The following is a 21566-nucleotide window of genomic DNA, read 5'->3' on the forward strand; positions in this document are numbered from 1 at the left end:
AACCAGCACGACTGCAGCCTGCAGCAGATCATCGAGAATCTCCGTCAGCTGACGATCGCCGTGCAGAGCCGGGTGGACACCCGACCAGCACCGGCAGCCGGCAGAGCGGAAGCCGCGGCAGCGGCGTCTCCAGTCTCACCTGCGACATCGCGGGAACCCCGCCTACCACCTCCGGACAGGTACGATGGATGTCCAGAGGGCTGCAGGGAATTCCTCACCCAGTGTTCCCTGATATTCAACCTACAAACCTCCTCCTTCCCGATGGAGCAGGGCCAGGTGGCCTACATTATCACTCTTTGGACGGGTCGGGCACTTTCCTGGGCTACCACGGAGTGGGAGAGCCAAACTCCGGCGTGCTCCGATTCCTACCTATTCACCCGGGAGCTACGCAAGGGGTTCGACACCTCTTGGGTGGTGTCGGGGCACGAGGCCGGGAGGCGGCTCGCGGCCTGTCGGCAGGGTGACCGTTCGGTGGCGGACTACTCCAAGGAGTTCCGGATCCGGCCTCGAGAGGCAGGATGGGAGGAGGCTGCCCTGGTCATCCTTTACGCTCAGGGGCCATCGGAGGGGATGTAGGACAAACTCTCCTTCAGGGAGCTGCCTGAGCGACTGGACAGCCTCATCGACCTCTCGGTGCGGGTAGACAATCGGCTTCGTGAGAGGGCACACGAGAGAAGCATGACGCAAGGCGCGCCTCCGCGTCCCCCTATCAGCCCGGCGGCTCTCCGCCAATTCAGGGAGGAGACGCCTCAGGAGGAGGCTATGCAGCTGGGTGCGGCGCGCTTGTCCAGGATGGAGAGGCAGTGGCGTCTGCGCCAGGGACGTTGCCTTTACTGCGGCCAGACAGGTCACCACTGCGAATCATACCCGGAGAAGCCGGGAAAACGGGAGGGCTTGCTAGTATCGGGAGCGGTGCTAGTGAGCCGGAACTGAAACCCAACTCCAGAGACTCCCGGACTTTTCTCCCTGTCAGGGTTCAGTGGTCCCACGCTGCGCGTCGGGCGCATGCACTGGTGGATTCTGGGACCGCGAGAAACCTGATGGACGCGGGGCTGGCCCAAGGGTGGAGAGTTACGTTACTCTCCCTCTCCGAGCCGGTTCCGGTCATGGGCCTGGACGACTGGCTGTTGGGGTCGGGTTCTTCATCACCCGGCGCCACTCAGTGCGTGTCCAGGTGGCGGGGGGGCTATGGGAGGATATCCAGTTTTTCATTGTGGACTCTCCGGAGTGTCCCCTCATCCTCGGGCTGGTCGCCCACAATCCCTGGATAGACTGGTCCACGGGGCAGCTCATCCTGGAGGGAGGCGCCGCCCCTGTCCTGTTCCGGTCTCCACCGACCACTCATCAGCACAAACCACTGTCCAGACCACCTACCAGTCACCTGTGTCTATCTGATTCACCTGTGTATTTATGCCCTCACTTCCCTGTGTTCCCTTGCTCAGTTTTCTCTGCTAGTTTCACTATGCCAAGCAGTACTAATCAGTGTCTAATCACGGGACGTATGGCCAGGTACGTGAGAAGTGTTCTCCCTGTTTATTTATTATTTCAGTCATAGTTAGTATTTCGTATTTTTGGCTGTCTGCCTGTTTTTTGGAGTCTTATTTGCACCGCCTTTCTTTTTCGTGTAAAGTCCATTATTTTGTATCCTGGCTTCGGAAACATCAGTAAAGTTCCTTGTTTCACTATCTCTGCCTACTGTCTAACCTGCACTGCACCTGGGTCACACCTCACACCAGCCCTTACAGTAGTATTAACAATGAAAAAGTCATTATACCACAAGTTTATCTACAAAGCAGTCAAACAGTCGGTTTTCCGAAGTGAAAACATTATTTCATTTTTTGTCCATGATATACTAGAAATATTCAAACAAAAATGTTCTTTCTTAGAAGCCTCAATTATATGAAATAGTAAACATTTTCTGCTCTTGTAGGGTTAGCATTTACAAACAGTGAAAACATACATCAGTTTTAAATGTATTTTGAGATCTACATTTAACAGTGATAGTGGTCTAGAAGATCCACATTGTTGCTCAGCCTCTTGCTGCTTACAGAAAACACCTCTGATGTCAATTCTAAAGATTGTTTCTGCTCTACAAAAAGTAAAAGACATGAGTAGTTCATCACAAGCGTTTATTGAATATGAAGGATTCCAAAAATAAAGAAAAGATAGATTTTTACATTTTACATTTTAGTCATTTAGCAGACGCTCTTATCCAGAGCGACTTACAGGAGCAATTAGGGTTAAGTGCCTTGCTCAAGGGCACATTTACGTCATTTAGCAGACGCTCTTGTCCAGAGCGACTCACAAATTGATGCATTCACCCTATAGCCAGTGGGATAACCACTTTACAATTTTTTCTTTGGGGGGGGTAGAAGGATTACTTTATCCTATCCCAGGTATTCCTTAAAGAGGTGGGGTTTCAAATGTCTCTGGAAGGTGGTGAGTGACTCCACTGTGGGGGGGGGGAGGGGGTAGAAGGATTACTTTATCCTATCCCAGGTATTCCTTAAAGAGGTGGGGTTTCAAATGTCTCCGGAAGGTGGTGAGTGACTCCACTGTGGGGGGGGGGGGGGGGGGGGTAGAAGGATTACTTTATCCTATCCCAGGTATTCCTTAAAGAGGTGGGGTTTCAAATGTCTCCGGAAGGTGGTGAGTGACTCCGCTGTGGGGGGGGTAGAAGGATTACTTTATCCTATCCCAGGTATTCCTTAAAGAGGTGGGGTTTCAAATGTCTCCGGAAGGTGGTGAGCGACTCCGCTGTGTGTGGGGGGGGTAGAAGGATTGCTTTATCCTATCCCAGGTATTCCTTAAAGAGGTGGGGTTTCAAATGTCTCCGGAAGGTGGTGAGTGACTCCGCTGTCCTGGCGTCGTGAGGGAGCTTGTTCCACCATTGGGGTGCCAGAGCAGCGAACAGTTTTGACTGGGCTGAGCGGGAACTATGCTTCCGCAGAGGAAGGGAGCCAGCAGGCCAGAGGTGGATGAACGCAATGCCCTCGTTTGGGTGTAGGGACTGATCAGAGCCCGAAGGTACAGAGGTGCCGTTCCCCTCGCTGCTCCAAAGGCAAGCACCATGGTCTTGTAACGGATGCGAGCTTCAACTGGAAGCCAGTGGAGTGTGCGGAGGAGGGGGGTGACGTGAGAGAACTTGGGAAGGTTGAACACCAGACGGGCTGCGGCATTCTGGATGAGTTGTAGGGGTTTAATGGCACATGCAGGGAGGCCAGCCAACAGCGAGTTGCAGTAATCCAGACGGGAGATGACAAGTGCCTAGATTAGGACCTGTGCCGCTTCCTGTGTAAGGCAGGGTCGTACTCTCCGAATGTTGTAGAGCATGAACCTGCAGGAGCGGGTCACCGCCTTGATGTTAGCGGAGAACGACAGGGTGTTGTCCAGGGTCACGCCAAGGCTCTTCGCACTCTGGGAGGAGGACACAACGGAGTTGTCAACCGTGATGGCGAGATCATGGAACGGGCAGTCCTTCCCCGGGAGGAAGAGCAGCTCCGTCTTGCCAGGGTTCAGCTTGAGGTGGTGATCCGTCATCCATACTGATATGTCTGCCAGACATGCAGAGATGCGATTCGCCACCTGGTTATCAGAAGGGGGAAAGGAGAAGATTAGTTGTGTATCGTCAGCGTAGCAATGATAGGAGAGGCCGTGTGAGGATATGACAGAGCCAAGTGACTTGGTGTATAGGGAGAAAAGGAGAGGGCCTAGAACTGAGCCCTGGGGGACACCAGTGGTGAGAGCACGTGGTGCGGAGACAGCTTCTCGCCACGCCACTTGGTAGGAGCGACCGGTCAGGTAGGGACGCAATCCAGGAGTGAGCCGCGCCGGAGATGCCCAGCTCGGAGAGGGTGGAGAGGAGGATCTGATGCTTCACAGTATCAAAGGCAGCAGACAGGTCTAGAAGGACAAGAGCAGAGGAGAGAGAGTTAGCTTTAGCAGTGCGGAGAGCCTCCGTGACACAGAGAAGAGCAGTCTCAGTTGAATGACCAGTCCTGAAACCTGATTGGTTTGGATCAAGAAGGTCATTCTGAGAGAGATAGCAAGAGAGTTGGCTAAAGACGGCACGCTCAATAGTTTTGGAAAGGAAAGAAAGAAGGGATACTGGTCTGTAGTTGTTGACATCAGTGGGGGTCGAGTGTTGGTTTTTTGAGAAGGGGAGCAACTCTCGCTCTCTTGAAGACGGAAGGGACATGGCCAGCGGTCAAGGATGAGTTGATCAGCGAGGTGAGGTAGGGGAGAAGGTCACCGGAGATGGTCTGGAGAAGAGAGGAGGGGATGGGGTCAAGCGGGCAGGTTGTTGGGCGGCCTGCAGTCACAAGTCGCAGGATTTTATCTGGAGAGAGAGGGGAGAAAGAAGTCAAAGCATAGGGTAGGGCAGTGTGAGCAGGACCAGCAGTGTTATTAGACTTAACAAACGAGGATCGGATGTCGTCAACCTTCTTTTCAAAGTGGTTGACGAAGTCATCCACAGAGAGAGAGGAGGGGGGAGGGGGGGGGGGGGGTTCAGGAGGGAGGAAAATGTGGCAAAGAGCTTCCTAGGGTTAGAGGCAGATGCTTGGAATTTAGAGTGGTAGAAGGTGGCCTTAGCAGCAGAAACAGATGAAGAAAATGTAGAGAGGAGGGAGTGAAAAGATGCCAGGTCGGCAGGGAGTTTAGTTTTCTTCCATTTCCGCTCCGCTGCCCGGAGCTCTGTTCTGTGAGCTCGCAATGAGTCATCAAGCCACGGAGCTGGAGGGGAGGACCGAGCCGGCCGGGAGGATAGGGGACACAGAGAGTCAAAGGATGCAGAAAGGGAGGAGAGGAGGGTTGAGGAGGCAGAATCAGGAGATTGGAGGGAGAAGGATTGAGCAGAGGGAAGAGATGATAGGATGGAAGAGGAGAGAGTAGTGGGAGAGAGAGAGCGAAGGTTGCGGCGGCGCATTACCATCTGTGTAGGGGCAGAGTGAGTAGTGTGGGAGGAGAGCGAGAGAGAAAAGGAAACAAAGTAGTGGTCGGAGACAAGGAGGGGAGTTGCAGTGAGATTAGTAGAGGAGCAGCATCTAGTGAAGATGAGGTCAAGCGTATTGCCTGCCTTGTGAGTAGGGGGGACGGTGAGAGGGTGAGGTCAAAAGAGGAGAGGAGTGGAAAGAAGGAGGCAGAGAGAAATGAGTCAAATGTAGACGTAGGGAGGTTGAAATCCCCCAGAACTGTGAGGGGTGAGCCATCCTCAGGAAAGGAGCTTATCAAGGCGTCAAGCTCATTGATGAACTCTCCAAGGGAACCTGGAGGGCGATAGATGACAAGGATATTAAGCTTAAATGGGCTAGTGACTGTGACAGCATGGAATTCAAATGAGGAGATAGACAGATGGGTTAGGGGAAAAATTGAGAATATCCACTTGGGAGATATGAGGATTCCTGTGCCACCACCCCGCTGACCAGATGCTCTCGGGGTATGCGAGAACACATGGTCAGATGAGGAGAGAGCAGTAGGAGTAGCAGTGTTTTCAGTGGTAATCCATGTTTCCGTCAGCGCCAAGAAGTCGAGGGATTGGAGGGTAGCATAGGCTGGGATGAAGTCTGCCTTGTTGGCAGCAGAACGGCAGTTCCAGAGGCTGCCTGAGACCTGGAACTCCAGGTGAGTGGTGCGTGCAGGGACCACCAGGTTAGAGAGGCAGCAGCCACGCGGTGTGAGGCGTTTGTGTAGCCTGTGCGGAGAGGGAGAGAACAGGGATAGGCAGAGGCATAGTTGACAGGCTGCAGCAAATGGCTACAATAATGCAGAGGAGATCGGAATGAAATGAACTAAACATCTGGGAAAGGAGAGAGGGGGGCCTCCCTCACCACAACTCCCAAATATAACTCTCCCAACTTCCACCTCAGAAACTATAATTGTTGTAAACTACAGCGGTTCAATGTTTTCTAGGAGTAGACTAACTCAGCTAGCTAACTAGGTGCAGCACGAACGGCACAAACACACAGAGAGAGCCAAACTAACGTTAACTAGTCACCCATGTCCTGAATTCCCTGAACGACTCGGGCTATCAATATGTAAAAAACTAAACACAGATGTAGGTTATGACTTACCCCTAGCAGCTACTGTTAGCTAGCCAAGTGCAAAGCTAGCCACTGAATTGACTCAGCCAGTTCGCGTCTGCTCGCTCGGTCGTTCCAGCTATTGTTTACCAGTTAGCGTTAACGGTTCAGACAATGAGGTTAGAAAACAGCTGAATGGTAGAAAACAGCTGAATGGTAGGCAATTATTGTATGTAACTATTGTAGGCAGCCAGCTGGCGTAATTACAGGCACTCTCAGGCGTGAAACAACTATACCGTTGCTAATGTGGGTCTTATCATCCCATCTCTGTGACGATCCCGGCTGTCTGAGTCGGGTCCTGTCTGGTGACTAGTGTTCCTGCTCGTATTCTCCAGTTTCCCGAGGGTTCGGGAACGCTCCGGGGAGCGCTCTGGTTTTCCGCACCTGCATCCCATCAGCAATCTGCACACCTGGTCCTGATCATCACCCTTCTTAGGCTCTGGCCCAACATCCAGTTCCTGCCGGATCGTTAGCCATGAACAGTATGTTGTCAGCGTATCAGTCTCTGAGCCAGTAGTGTTAGTTTTGTTGTTTTGCACCTTTTTTGACTTGCTGTGTACTGACCTCCGTTTTGTTCTGTCTGCAGTCTCTCACCCGGAACCTTCACCCAACCTCTGCCTGATGGTCGGGCGGCTGCCGAGCCAGTACCGGACCAACCACTGCACCCTCAACAACCCATCCACGCCACCCGCTCTGTTCCCTGGATTATTCAGCTTCACTCGGACTCTATTAATAAACACTCACCTTTGTCTCACGTACCGTGTCCTGGTCTGCTTCTGGGTTCTGGCTTAGTTAACCGTGACAGAACGATCCGGCCAGTAATGAACCCAGCGGACCTGGACTCTGTTCGCCATGCTATTACCCAGCAGGAGAAGATGTTGGGCCATCATAGCACGGTACTACAGGAGATCGCGTTGTCAGTTCGGAACCTTTCTACCGGTCTGACGGAGGTCCAGAACCAACGCAAGTGTCCGGTGGAGGATCCACTACCGGTTTCACCCATCTCGCCTGCCGCTTCTGAAGCTGTGTCCATCCGTGAGCCCAAGGTTCCGACGCCGGATAAGTATGAGGGAGAGCTGGGAAGATGCCGTTCCTTCCTTATGCAGTGTGGACTAGTGTTCGATCTACAGCCCTACTCTTATGCCACAGACAAGGCTAGGATAGCCTTTGTGATTGAGTTGCTGCGTGGTCGAGCGCTGGAGTGGGCTTCAGCCGTTTGGGAACGACAGGATCCCTGCATGGCTTCATACCAGGGGTTCACGGCCGAGATGAGGAAGCTCTTCGACCATTCCGTCCGAGGGAGGGACGCAGCTAGGCGCCTGTTTCGCTTCGCCAAGGAACTCGCAGCGTGGCCGACTTCGTGATCGAGTTCAAGACGTTGGCTGTGGAGAGTGGGTGGAACGAGGAGTCTCTGCAAGCGGCCTTTTACCAGGGTCTGTCGGAGCAGCTCAAGGATGAGTTGATCTCCTATCCGGAGCCTAGTGACCTGGACAGCTTGGTAGCTTTGTCTATTCGGGTGGATAATCGAGTCCGAGAGCGAAGGAGGGAGAAGCAATGGGTTCCGTCCCAACCGATCAGCTTCTCAGGATCCAGTCGGGTCGTCAAACTGCGCGGCTCGCTAAAGTTGGGAGGACTTTTAGCGAGCCAGTTTCGACCTCTCAATACCTCTGTCAGACCCCGTTTCCCGGCTACCCTTATGAACAGGAATCAGAGCTTAGCGATTAACGCTTTTATCGATTCAGGTGCCGATGGAAGCTTTCTAGATGCCGAGTTGGTGGAACAGCTGGGGCTTTCCAAGGAGCAATTGCCGGAAGCCATTGAAGCTACCACTCTGAACGGCAGTAGTCTGGCACGTATCACGATGAGGACTGAACCGGTTAAGATGCTGTTGTCGGGGAATCATTCTGAGATGATTTCATTCTTCATTCTGCCGTCTTCCCATGTTCCTCTGGTCCTTGGATACCCCTGGCTGAAGGAACACAATCCCACGTTCGATTGGGTGACGGGCAAGGTAACGAGTTGGAGCCTTGATTGTCATGCTAACTGTCTCAAGACTGCCTGCCCCCATTCGGTTCCCAGTCAGGTGATTGAGGCTAAACCCCCAGATTTGTCCCTGGTTCCCGAGACATATCACGATTTGGGGGAAGTTTTCAGTAAGCAGAAGGCTCTGTCACTCCCTCCCCACCGACCATATGATTGTGCCATCAACCTGGTCCCTGGAGCTGTCTACCCCAAGGGAAGGTTATACAGTATCTCCCGACCTGAACGTGAGGCGTTGGAGACCTACATCAAGGAGTCCCTAGCTGCTGGTCTCGTTCGTCCCTCGTCATCACCCCTGGGGGGCAGGATTCTTCTTTGTGGGTAAGAAGGATGGCTCTCTTCGACCGTGTATTGATTATCGGGGGTTGAATGACATCACGGTCAAGAACAAGTATCCCCCTGCCCTTGATGAGTTCTGCCTTCGACTCCTTACAGGGTGCTACGGTGTTCACCAAGCTAGACCTACGCAATGCGTATCACCTGGTCCGGATCAGAGAGGGGGACGAGTGGTTGACGGGTTTCAATACACCGATGGGTCACTTGAGTATCAGGTGATGCCGTTTGGACTGACCAATGCTCCAGCGGTATTCCAGAGTATGGTGAACGACGTCCTGAGAGATATGATCGGTCTCTTTGTGTTTGTTTACCTGGATGACATTCTGATCTTCTCGAAGGAACCTTCCGACCACGTCCAGCATGTCCGGCAGGTTCTGCAGCGATTGTTGGAGAATCGCCTGTTTGTGAAGGCCGAGAAGTGCGAGTTTCACGCCCACACGACATCCTTTCTCGGGTACATCATCTCCAGGGGAGAGATTAGGATGGACCAGGAGAAGGTTAGAGCGGTTCTGGAATGGGCCCAGCCCGGTACGAGATTGCAGCTCCAGAGATTTTTGGGGTTTGCGAATTTCTACCGCAGATTCATCCGGGGATTACAGCCGTGTGGCCGCTCCGTTAACTGCCTTGACTTCCAGCATCAGGACCTTCAAGTGGAATCCGGAGGCGGATCGAGCGTTTCTGGATTTGAAGAGGCGATTCACCAACGCACCGATTCTCTCTCAACCGGACACGGCCCGTCAGTTCGTCGTTGAAGTGGGACGCGTCTGATGTGGGAGTTGGCGCCATCCTGTCGCAGCGATGCTCCACGGACAGTAAACTCCATCCCTGCGCCTACTACTCTCGTCGCCTTTCGCCTGCGGAGAGGAATTACGATGTGGGTAACCGGGAGCTTCTCGCGGTGAAACTTGCCTTGGAGGAGTGGCGCCACTGGTTGGAGGGGGCGGAGCAACCGTTTATTGTCTGGACGGACCACAAGAATCTTGCTTACGTGCAATCGGCTAAACGTCTCAACTCCCGTCCAGGCCAGGTGGGCGTTGTTTTTCGGACGATTCAAGTTTGCCCTGACGTTCCGACCTGGATCTAAGAACGGCAAGGCGGACGCCTTGTCCCGGATGTTCTCCAAGACGGAGGAGAGTGGGTCCAAGACCGAGACAATCCTCCCCGGAACTGCGTCGTGGGAGCAGTTATGTGGAAGATTGAGGAGGAGGTGCTGGCGGCCCTTCGGACTCAGCCCGGTCCCGGTAACGGTCCACCCGGTCGGTTGTTTGTGCCTGAGTCGGTTCGTCCTGCTGTCCTCAAATGGTCCCACGCCAGCAAGATGGCTTGTCACCCTGGCGTGGCTCGGACTATGGCGTTTCTTCGCAGACGTTTTTGGTGGCCTGCCATGGCCGAGGATACTCGGGGGTTTTGTTGCTGCCTGTCCAGTGTGTGCGCAGAATAAGAGTACCAATCGGCCCAGCTCTGGACTACTTCACCCCCTTCCTATTCCCCGGCGACCATGGTCGCATCTGGCCCTGGACTTCGTCACGGGGTTGCCCGCTTCTGAGGGGAACACGGTCGTTCTGACTATCGTGGACAGATTCAGCAAGTTCGCCCACTTTGTGCCAATTGCCAAGCTTCCCTCTGCCTCGGAGACGTCCGAGATCCTGGTTAGGGGAGGTTTTCAGGGTCCACGGTTTGCCCAGTGATATCGTTTCCGACCGTGGCCCTCAGTTTACCTCTGCTGTCTGGAAGTCCTTCTGTTTGGCCATTGGAGCTACGGTCAGTCTCACATCTGGTTTTCACCCCCAATCCAATGGTCAGGCGGAGAGAGCCAACCAGAAGATGGAATCAACGCTACGCTGTCTGGTCTCTTCCAACCCCACCTCCTGGGTCTCTCAGTTGCCTTGGGTTGAGTATGCCCACAATACTCTTCCTACATCTGCCACTGGGATGTCTCCCTTCCAGTGCCTGTATGGCTACCAACCTCCCCTGTTTCCTTCTCAGGAGAAGGAGCTCTCAGTGCCTTCTGTTCAGGCCCATATTCGGCGTTGCCACCGGACCTGGCATCGGGCCAGAAAGGCACTCCTTAGAGTTTCGGACCGGTATCAGCTCCAGGCGAATCGTCGCCGGATTCCCGCTCCCACCTATACCATCGGAGATAGGGTTTGGTTGGCCACACGGGATCTTCCGTTACGGACTGAGTCTAGGAAGTTGTTACCGAAGTTCATTGGTCCGTTTGTGGTGGAGAAGGTGATCAATCCAGTGGCAGTTCGACTCAAACTACCGAGGACGCTCAGAGTCCATCCCACCTTTCATGTCTCCTGCCTCAAGCCTGTCTTCCTCAGTCCTCTGTTGCCTCCTCCGCCTCCTCCTCCTCCTCCTCGGATGATCGGAGGTGGTCCTGCCTACACGGTGCGTCGCATCATGGATTCCAGACGGCGGGGCCGGGGTTTCCAGTATCTCGTGGACTGGGAGGGTATGGCCCTGAAGAGAGGAGTTGGATTCCGCGGCGACAGGTCCTAGACGCAGACCTCATCAGTGACTTCTACCGCCTCCATCCTGGCGCTCCGGGAAGTCCGCCCGGTGGCGTTCGTCGGAGGGGGGGTACTGTGACGATCCCGGCTGTCTGAGTCGGGTCCTGTCTGGTGACTAGTGTTCCTGCTCGTATTCTCCAGTTTCCCGAGGGTTCGGGAACGCTCCGGGGAGCGCTCTGGTTTTCCGCACCTGCATCCCATCAGCAATCTGCACACCTGGTCCTGATCATCACCCTTCTTAGGCTCTGGCCCAACATCCAGTTCCTGCCGGATCGTTAGCCATGAACAGTATGTTGTCAGCGTATCAGTCTCTGAGCCAGTAGTGTTAGTTTTGTTGTTTTGCACCTTTTTTGACTTGCTGTGTACTGACCTCCGTTTTGTTCTGTCTGCAGTCTCTCACCCGGAACCTTCACCCAACCTCTGCCTGATGGTCGGCGGCTGCCGAGCCAGTACCGGACCAACCACTGCACCCTCAACAACCCATCCACGCCACCCGCTCTGTTCCCTGGATTATTCAGCTTCACTCGGACTCTATTAATAAACACTCACCTTTGTCTCACGTACCGTGTCCTGGTCTGCTTCTGGGTTCTGGCTTAGTTAACCGTGACAATCTCACTATTAAATACAGACACAAAGATGCAATGTGAAGCACTAGCAAGAAGATTAATGGGTATTCTTCAGAGAAAAGAGGGAATGAATCAAACCTAGAGTTACAGAATTCTGGATTTCCTGGTTATTGCCTCCTTATTAAGGGAATCTTCTGACCAGGATTTCTGAATAACCTTTTTGGTGAAGTTACCGGAATATTGCAACCCTAATCAAAACACATACATATTTTTGCCAGCGCATCTACAACTGGCCCTCTGTATCAGGTGAAACTGGGAGTATCAACTCTCCATCAGAGACCTCTGATACAGGGCAGTTTCCCAGCCCTGTGGAGGTAGAGGAGGGGCTGAACAAACCCACTGACCACAGTGATGAATTTACAAACTATTACCAAACAGTTATAAACAAACAGGTTACAATTGGCCCTCTGTATCAGGTGAAACTGGGGGTATCAACTCTCCCTCAGAGACCTCTGATACAGGGCAGTTTCTCAGCCCTGTGGAGGTAGAGGAGGGGCTGGACAATCCCACTAACCACACTGATGAAGAGACATTATGTGTGGCATAAAAAAACAGCCCCAAATCTAAGATTCCAATAAGAGTTTTAACCACTACCCATGGAAGGTAGTTTGCCATCGTAGACACCATGATAATCAAAATGATCTTAAACGCCCTCATCTTCATGTTGTTTGTCCCCTCCCTCTCTCTCTCCCCTTCCCCCGGCCCAGGCTGTTTCAGAGCCCTGAGAACTGAGAGGCAGCAGAATAAGATAAATTAAATTAAGACCAGAATTTCACCAAAGACACATAATTTATGACATTTAGCTGCTTTATAAGCATAGGAGTAAAACAGAACCCAATCACAACCAGCCAAACCAATCCAGAACACCCCACCTTGTATCTCAGTGGTCTGTACTTCAGGAAGACCACAGGGTGGACCACTGCCAGGTAGCGCTCAAAACATGACAATAACACCACCATGTTAAATCTTCCTTTCAAAGGCACATCAGAAAAACATCATTCAGAATATCAGTCAATGTCTGCACTTTCCGATTAAAATAACATAAATCGAATTGAAAGGAATTTAAATACAAACATTTCACTCAGTTAGACTGCTAATCTCAGAGATTAGAAAGTGTCATCCAACCTGAACTCTTTGCCTGGTCTTTTTACGATTATGTCTCTCCGTAGAACTGAGCTAGGTACATCTATAGGCTACATCAAATACCTTCCAACACACCTGTGTGGCATATCACATTGCCAACCTCTGTAGTTACACCCAAGGACCACATGCCATGCAATATCCTACTCAGTGTGACAGGAACCACACCTATCAATGTGATTGATGAGGTTGTGTTGCTGTTGCTACTGTAGGCCTACTAGGTAAACACAGAGTTGGTTGGTGATACTACATGCTAGCCAAAAATAATATATTTTATTGATATGCTGGAAGAAATAGACGTTATTTATCAAGTTGTACACAAGGCTTACTGTAGATATAGAATTTTAAAGAGACCAAAATGTGTATGCAAAGGTTAATGAAGTGTCCTCTGACATTTGCTCAGTCTTTATTAGTTGTAGCCTCCTCACATATTATAAACTCAGCAAAAAAATAAAAGTCCCTTTTTCAGGACCCTGTCTTTCAAAGATAATTTGTAAAAATACAAATAACAGATCTTCATTGTAAAGGCTTTAAACACTGTTTCTCATGCTTGTTCAATGAACCATAAACAATTAATGAACATGCACCTGTGGAATGGTCGTTAAGACACTAACAGCTTACAGACGGTAGGCAATTAAGTTCACAGTTATGAAAACTTAGGACACTAAAGAGGCCTTTCTACTGACTCTGAAAAACACCAAAAGAAAGATGCCCAGGGTCCCTATTCATCTGCGTGAACGTGCCTTAGACATGCTGCAAGGAGGCATGAGGACTGCAGATGTGGCCAGGGCAATGAATTGCAATGTCCGTACTTTGAGACGCCTAAGACAGTGCTAGAGGGAGACAGGACGGACAGCTGATCGTCCTCACAGTGGCAGACCACGTGTAACAACACCTGCACAGGATCGGGACATCCGAACATCACACCTGCCGGACAGGTACAGGATGGCAACAACAACTGCCAGAATTACACCAGGAACGCACAATCCCTCCATCAGTGCTCAGACTGTCCACAATAGGCTGAGAGAGGCTGGACTGAGGGCTTGTAGGCCTGTTTTAAGGCAGGTCCTCACCAGACATCACCGGCAACAACGTCGCCTATGGGCACACACCCACCGTCACTGGACCAGACAGGACTGGCAAAAAGTGCTCTTCACTGACGAGTCGCGGTTTTGTCTCACCAGGGGTGATGGTCAGATTTGCGTTTATCGTCTAAGGAATGAGTGTTACACCGAGGCCTGTACTCTGGAGCGGGATCGATTTGGAGGTGGAGGGTCCGTCATGGTCTGGGGCGGTGTGTCACAGCATCATTGGACTGAGGTGTTGTCATTGCAAGTGTCGTATATGATGAATGGTGGCAATTATTGCTGTCAACAAAAAGTCCGCTATGCTGCATCGTGTTAGAGGCTTTTATTAAAATCACGAGTTTACAGCATAGATACAGACACGCGTTGTCCGGAGAACGGCTCCTCAAGATTGCTATGGCCGTTCTAACGTCTCACCGTTTAACCCCTATTTATAAACACTGCTGCCCCCTCTTCTGGCCAATCACCAGTCTCCCCTGTCTACAACCCACCCCCTGTCTGTGGTATGTGGTATTACACCTAAAACATTCCCTCTTGATACTACCACAAACAACATTCTATTTCTTCATGAAAAACATTTAACAAAGGCATAATCTTCAGATACTATACAAGCAATCTCAATGTTGTGCGTTACAGGGAAGACATCCTCCTCCCTCATGTGGTACCCTTCCTGCAGGCTCATCCTGACATGACCCTCCAGCATGACAATGCCACCAGCCATACTGCTCGTTCTGTGCGTGATTTCCTGCAAGACAGGAATGTCAGTGTTCTGCCGTGGCCAGTGAAGAGCCCGGATCTCAATCCCATTGAGCACGTCTGGGACCTTTTGGATCGGAGGGTAAGGGCTAGGGCCATTCCCCCCAGAAATGTCTGGGAACTTGCAGGTGCCTTGGTGGAAGTGTGGGGTAACATCTCACAGCAAGAACTGGCAAATCTGGTGCAGTCCATGAGGAGGAGATGCACTGCAGTACTTAATGCAGCTGGTGGCTGCACCAGATACTGACTGTTACTTTTGATTTTGACCCCCCTTTGTTCAGGGACACATTGTTCAGTTTATGTCTCAGTTGTTGAATCTTGTTATGGTCATACAAATATTTACACATGTTAAGTTTGCTGAAAATAAACGCAGTTGACAGTGAGGGGGCGTTTCTTTTTTTGCTTAGTTGATATAATGTAGTACTGTAGTCATCATCTGAACTTTCCAATATTCAGATTTAAGGCTGAAATTACATTTTTGCATCTACTTATCCATTTTGTGATTTGTTGTTATTTTGGTCCATTAATATTTGTATTTGCAAAAAGTAAACCTAAAAAGGACAATATCTTGATGAAAATTAGTTCATCAAACTTTCATGAAGTTTAAGCCACTTTAAAATGGCCATACATCCATAATTTCAAAGTTCACTACATTGAATTACAAAACATTAAAAAGCCCATTTTTATAGAGAATGTAACAAACTGGTTTATACTTAGTAACTTTGAAGAGATGGCATTTGGTAGTCTAAATTCAGCGTACTTGTTTTTAACTGCCATTTCCCGAAAGTCAGACTCTTCCCACATGCCAACTAATTTTTCTCCGCTTCAGAAGCATCAGCATTCACCAAATGTTGTGTGGCATATGCTTTGATATATTCCCATGTCTTGCCGGTAGGGATTTATTTATATGTTGTATATTTTTTATTCTATATAGCATTGTCTTTAGAAAAATGTGTTCATAATGCATTCTTTAGTATTTTAAAGATATAAATATGAAAAAAGTATTCATCCACAATCTGCTCTAAGTCATGTACTGGAATGTCTTAACAAAATGAAACCAACATTTTTAGGCTGTGTTATTCCAGTGTCCATTAAAATGGTTTGCAGGATATGCAAATATACGCATATTAAATGAGATATCGCCTAATTTCCACATTTTAATACAATATTCCAGAAAAATTGTAATACAAAAAGGTATTATATTTGTGTCTACATTCAACTGGATTGTAAACTTTCAAGGTCAAAACATACTGATGGAATGGTAGCTAAAATGGGGAGCGGTCTGTCCCTACTAAAGTGCTGATCTGCATTCCTACAGGCCCTGGTTTTGTCGCACTTGAACTACTCTCCAGTCATATGGTCAAGTGCTACAAAGAGGGATAGAGGCAAATTACAGTTTGCCCAGAACAGAGCATCACGGCAGACCTTTAAATGTACACAGATAGCTGGCATCACTGACATGCATGTCAATCTCTCCTGGTTCAAAGTAGAGGAGAGATTGACTGCATCACTACTAATCTTTTTGAGAAGGATTAACATGTTGGAAGTACCTAGCTGTCTGTTCAAGCGACTAGCGCACACTCAGACACCCATGCATACCCCACAAGACATGCCACCAGGGATCTCTTCACAGTCCCCAAGTCTAGAACAGACTCCAGAAAACATACAGTACTATACAGAGCCGTGACTACATGGAACTCTATTCCACATCAAGTAACTCAAGCGAGCAGTAAAATTGGATAAAACTACACCTTATGGAACTACGCGGACTGTGAAGAGACACACACATCCATGTACACACACACCTTTATTCACACACTCTACACACATGCATATTTTTATATTGTTGTATGGTGGTACTGTACATTTTGCGCTGTCGATATGTAGTGGTGTGGTGATGTTATGTGATGTACTGTTTTATTTGGTTTAGTTTATTTTGTAATGTGCCTTAATGTATCTGGACCCCAAGAAGAGTAGCTGCTGCCTTGGCAACAGCTAATGGGGATCCATAATAAATACAAATACAACTGGTAAAAGTTGATTGTGATACGATTAAGGGGAAATAAAATACCTATTATGGTGTGGTTCCTTATGTTTTTATTCACAAGCTACAGTGCATACTGTATATCAATTTGAGTTCCAATTCCAATTTTTATATTTTTAAATAACCTGTATTGATGCAGTGTCCCTGTCCTATGGGGTGTGGTGTGGTTGTGCCTATCACAGACGCTGGACCTGATCCAAGTCTCTGCTCTACCGGACCCTTCCCTGCCCCACCTGTGTGTTACATCACACTGATGATTTAATCAAGGTGCGTCGAAAATGGTACCCATTCCCTATATAGAGAACATATTTTCACCAGAGCCCTTTATAGGGTGCCATTTCGGATGCAGACCAGAGCAAAGACAAGAGGAGTGTATGCCCCCCTACATGCCTGCCTGCACTCGTGTGAGGTATATAATATTTCCTTGAACTGTCATGCAAATAGCCTGTTTACTCTGACTGGACCCAAACCCTATCAAAATGAATAGACATGAGTAGTTCAACACAAGCATTTATTGAATATGGATTAAAAAAAACATTTCATATACACATTTGTTTAACACTTGAAAAAATGTAGATCTTATCGTCCGATCTCACTATTAAATACAGACACAAAGATGCAATGTGAAGCACTAGCAAGAAGATTGATAGGTAATCTTCCCACATAAGAGGGATTGAATAAAACCTAGGGTTGCAAAATGTTGGGTTTCCTGGTTATTCCCTCCTGATTACGGGAATCTTCCAACCAGGATTTCTAGAAAACCCTTTTGATAAAGTTACAGGAATATTGCAACCCGAATCAAAACACATACACATTTTTGCCAGCGCATCTACATCTACTAACCTCTTTACAAGCTATTACCAAACAGTTATAAACAAACAGGTTACAATTGTCCCTCTGTATCTGGTGAAACTGGGGGTATCAACTCTCCCTCAGAGTCCTCTGATACAGGGCAGTTTCCCAGCCCTGTGGAGGTAGAGGAGGGGCTGAACAAACCCACTGACCACAGTGATGAAGAGACAAACATTTGTGACATAAACAAACTGCCACGAATCTAAGATTCCAATAAAAGGTATAACCACCACCCATGGGAGGTGGTTTGCCATCATAGACACCATGATAATCAAAATGATTTTAAACGCCCTCATCTTCATGTTGTTTGTCCCCTCCCCACCTCTCTCTCCTTCCCCAGGTCCAGGCTGTTTCAGAGCCCTAAGAACTGAGAGGCAGCAGAATAAAATAAATGAAATGAAGAGCAGAACTTCACCCAAAGACACATAGTATAAGACATGTTGGTGCTTTATAAGCATAGCAGTAAAACAGAACCCAATCACAACCAGCCAAACCAATCCAGAACACCCCACCTTGTATCTCAGGGGTCTGTACTTCAGGAAGACCACAGGGTGGACCACTGCCAGATAGCGCTCAAAACATATACAGCACTGGAACAGGGGGCGGCCTGGGAGAATAAAACCACCAAAGAATGATGCCAGAGCTAGGAGAGGGGGAATAGGGAGGTGTATGTAGACAAAGACAAAGACAGAAGAGAGACAGTAGAGGATCTCTGATACAGCCAAGTTGAGAGCGAAGAAGTCTGAGGCCATCGTCCCTCCGCTTCCGGTCAGTATCAGCCACAGGACGTAGCCATTGGTGGGTAGACTCAGGATGAGGTTGACTGCATTGCAGGCAATGTTTAAAGCGTCACCTGGCTCCAGATAGCCAGAGAGGACAGAGGAATGGTTGGAGGAGTTCATTTTTGTACATGTTTTTTTAGCAAGCTCAATTTTCAATTACCGGCTTTAACGTTCCAGTGATCACTGGAGAGAGAGAGAGAGAGAGAGAGAGAGAGAGAGAGAGAGAGAGAGAGAGAGAGAGAGAGAGAGAGAAAGAGAGTTGACAATAGTACTACCATGTTAACTCTTCATATCAAAGGCATGTCAGAAAAACATAAATGTAATTGAAAGGAATTTCAATATGAACATTTCTCTCAGTTACACTGCTAACATCAGAGATTAAAAGGTGTCATCCAACCTGAACTCTGTGATTGGTGTCTCCTCTCTTCTTGTTTTGCGATTGTGTTTCTCCTTAGAACTGAGCTAGGTACATCTACATCAAATACCTGCCAACACACGTGTGGCATATCACATTGCCAACCTCTGTAGCTACACCCAACGACCACATGCCATGCAAATACCCTGCTCAGTGTGACAGGAACTACACCTATCCATGTGATTGATAAGGATGTGTTGCTGTTGCTACTGTAGGCCTACTTGTTAAATGCAGAATTGGTTGGAGCCAAAAATAATATATTTTCTTGATATGCTAGAAGAAATATAAGTGAATTATCAATGTGTTTACAAGGCTTACTGTAGATACAGAATTCTAAAGAGACCAAAATGTGTATGGAAAGGTTAATGTCCTCTGACATTTGTTCACTCTTTGTTAGCTGTAGCCTCCTCACATATTATAGTAGTACTAGTGGCACCCTGCCCTATGGGCCGTAAATCATTGGATCCGATTAATTCGATTCAATTCAATTTAATCTTTGAAGAATACAACACACAACCACTCACCCACACACCCCAGTCGCTCCCGTCTGTAAACTGATGCTGCCCATCACCTCTCTTAATGGACCACACCTGACATGCAAATGTCATCCATTGGTTATGACAACACTTTAGTATGATTGAAGAGAATTTGCTGTGCTGTGTGGAACGTGTTATCGATGGATAGGGCCCTGAGTTATTCCTGACCAGGTCAGGCCAAATGTGCCACTTATTTAAATGAAGCAGGAATTATTATCTAACAAGAACGACAAGCGTGTGTATTCAGCTTGAGCCTTTTTGAAAATCTACAGAGTAATAATTCTGGTAATACCATTGTCATAAACAATACAACAAAAAATAGAGTGGTACTATTTATGATGAAAAAAGTAATTATACCACAAGTTTATCTGCAAATCTATCAAACAGTCTGTTTCCAAAGTAAAAACTGAAAATGCAATTTCTCAATGATGTAATAGAACTACATTCAAACAAACGGGTACATTTTCTTTCTTAGATGCCTCAATTATATGAAATAGTTGACATTTATTTGTCTATTCTTTTGCTCTTTGTTTGGTCAGCATTTACAAACAATAAAAAATATAATATCAGTTTTCAAACATTTTGAGATCTACATTTAACAGTGACAGCGGTCTATAAGATCCACATAGTTACTCAGTCTCCTCCTGTTTACAGAACAAAAATCTGATGTCAATTCTAAAGTCTGTGGACGTTAGCCATTCCTAAGAGACTCATTTAAAATCACACTGAAAGTAGTGAGCAGTGTGAGCGCCCCGTAATAGGATGTCACCTCTTCCTCTAATGCAGGGTAGTTTCCCAGTCCTGTGGAGGTAGAGGAGGGGTCGCACAAACCCATTGGCTATTGATATTGTAGTTTGAAATATCAGTAGATTTCTAACTGATGTACTGATTGTGACCCTGAGGTCTCCCCTGTGGAGAAAGCAAAGGAGACCAAGCAGAAAGAGAAGAAGCAGAGCATCTATCCAGCTGTGGCGGCCCTGCAGCTGTTCACTCTCTTCTGCTGTGGAGGGAAAGTCAAGATGAAGAAAACTCGTGCCTCTCAGTACAGACAGAGTAAAAAGGACCAGGACGAAGATACTGCATCTGATACTGGTGAGTATTATGGGTTGTCTGTTGATTAGATATAGAATGATATTGCTCCACTTGGAAAGATGTGTCTTCAAAATCAAAATGTCTAAACAGGCTCAGACTGGTCTGGAGGAGATGTTACAACCAAAAAGGTCAAGGACAAGAGTAATGGAAAGGTAGGGAGGGAGAAAGACTGGACTGAAGTCCAGCTATTGAAATCATCTCAAGACCACGAACACAGAAGTACAACACCAGAAACAGACAAGGGAACTCATTTGGGACAAAGACCGAACTCTGTGAGACAAGCAAACATGCTGTATCATATTTTATCATGAGCAAAAGATCTTTCCCATAATGTTTTATCATTGTCTTATGCAGGCAAATCAAAGGACACCCCGGCAAGTGAAGACCCATGTGGAGGAAATATACATAAGACCTGACTCTCCGACTCTACCACGTGCCCACGTAAGTTACTGAAACCTGACTTACTATACGGACAGACAGAGATTCACACATCCAGGCAGTTTCCCCTCTGACCTCAACCTAACCCCCCTCTTCCTCCGGGTAGAGCTCCCTCTCCCAGTTCTCCCTGGCTAGGAACCTGGCCATCCTCCCGCTGGAGTGGCAGCTACCTGGAGTCCCTCTGACCACCTCGTCTATGGCAACTAGGACAGAGAGAAAGCCATCCACTACCAACACTTCGACACAGGCGCAGACAGAAACACAGACAACAGATATGAACACAGACACACAGACCACTGCCACCTCTCAGAGACAGATCTCCATGGTGACCACCCAGTCATCAGAGATCATGACAGAGGTTCACACATCAGACTCAAGCACCCAGAACTCCACTCCTGACATGGCACTGACCCCTGAGAGCACTAAGGACATGATCGCTACTGATGAGGATGTGAAGGATGACTCTGCTGAAGATTTGATCTCCACCCTAACAGACACCTCTATGGAGAAATCCGTCCAGTAAGCCTAATGAACATTTCAATATAGCAAAAGCTATACTATGATCAATTAATAAAAACAGTTAATATTTCTGCAGCAAATGTTCACTACTGTTGATATGTGAAGCAGCATGCTTAGGTTAGGCATATGTGTTTGAATTCACCAAAAATAATAAATAAACCAAAAATATATCAAACCACTACAGGTAGGGGAGAGTGAATACATCAGCATTGAGTTCATTTGGTCAATAATGATCTATGGGCATATTACATTCTGTAATATATTAAATAACAATCACCCACAGTGAATACAAAGCAGACATGTTCTATT

The 21566-nt window shown here is 48.3% G+C and overlaps 1 protein-coding gene across 1 annotated transcript; it reads left to right on the forward strand.

The window, feature by feature from the left end:
* Window positions 1-792: 792 nt before the first annotated feature.
* On the forward strand, window positions 793-21499 carry LOC121560111. Its single transcript, XM_041873152.2, has 5 exons — window positions 793-918; window positions 20111-20300; window positions 20391-20572; window positions 20655-20741; window positions 20845-21499. Exons 1-5 carry the CDS (start codon window positions 793-795, stop codon window positions 21259-21261), a joined length of 1002 nt encoding a protein of 333 aa, XP_041729086.2. The 3' UTR covers window positions 21262-21499.
* Window positions 21500-21566: the final 67 nt, after the last annotated feature.

This window comes from Coregonus clupeaformis, unplaced genomic scaffold (genome assembly GCF_020615455.1).
Source record: "Coregonus clupeaformis isolate EN_2021a unplaced genomic scaffold, ASM2061545v1 scaf0544, whole genome shotgun sequence".
NCBI classification, from domain to species: domain Eukaryota; kingdom Metazoa; phylum Chordata; class Actinopteri; order Salmoniformes; family Salmonidae; genus Coregonus; species Coregonus clupeaformis.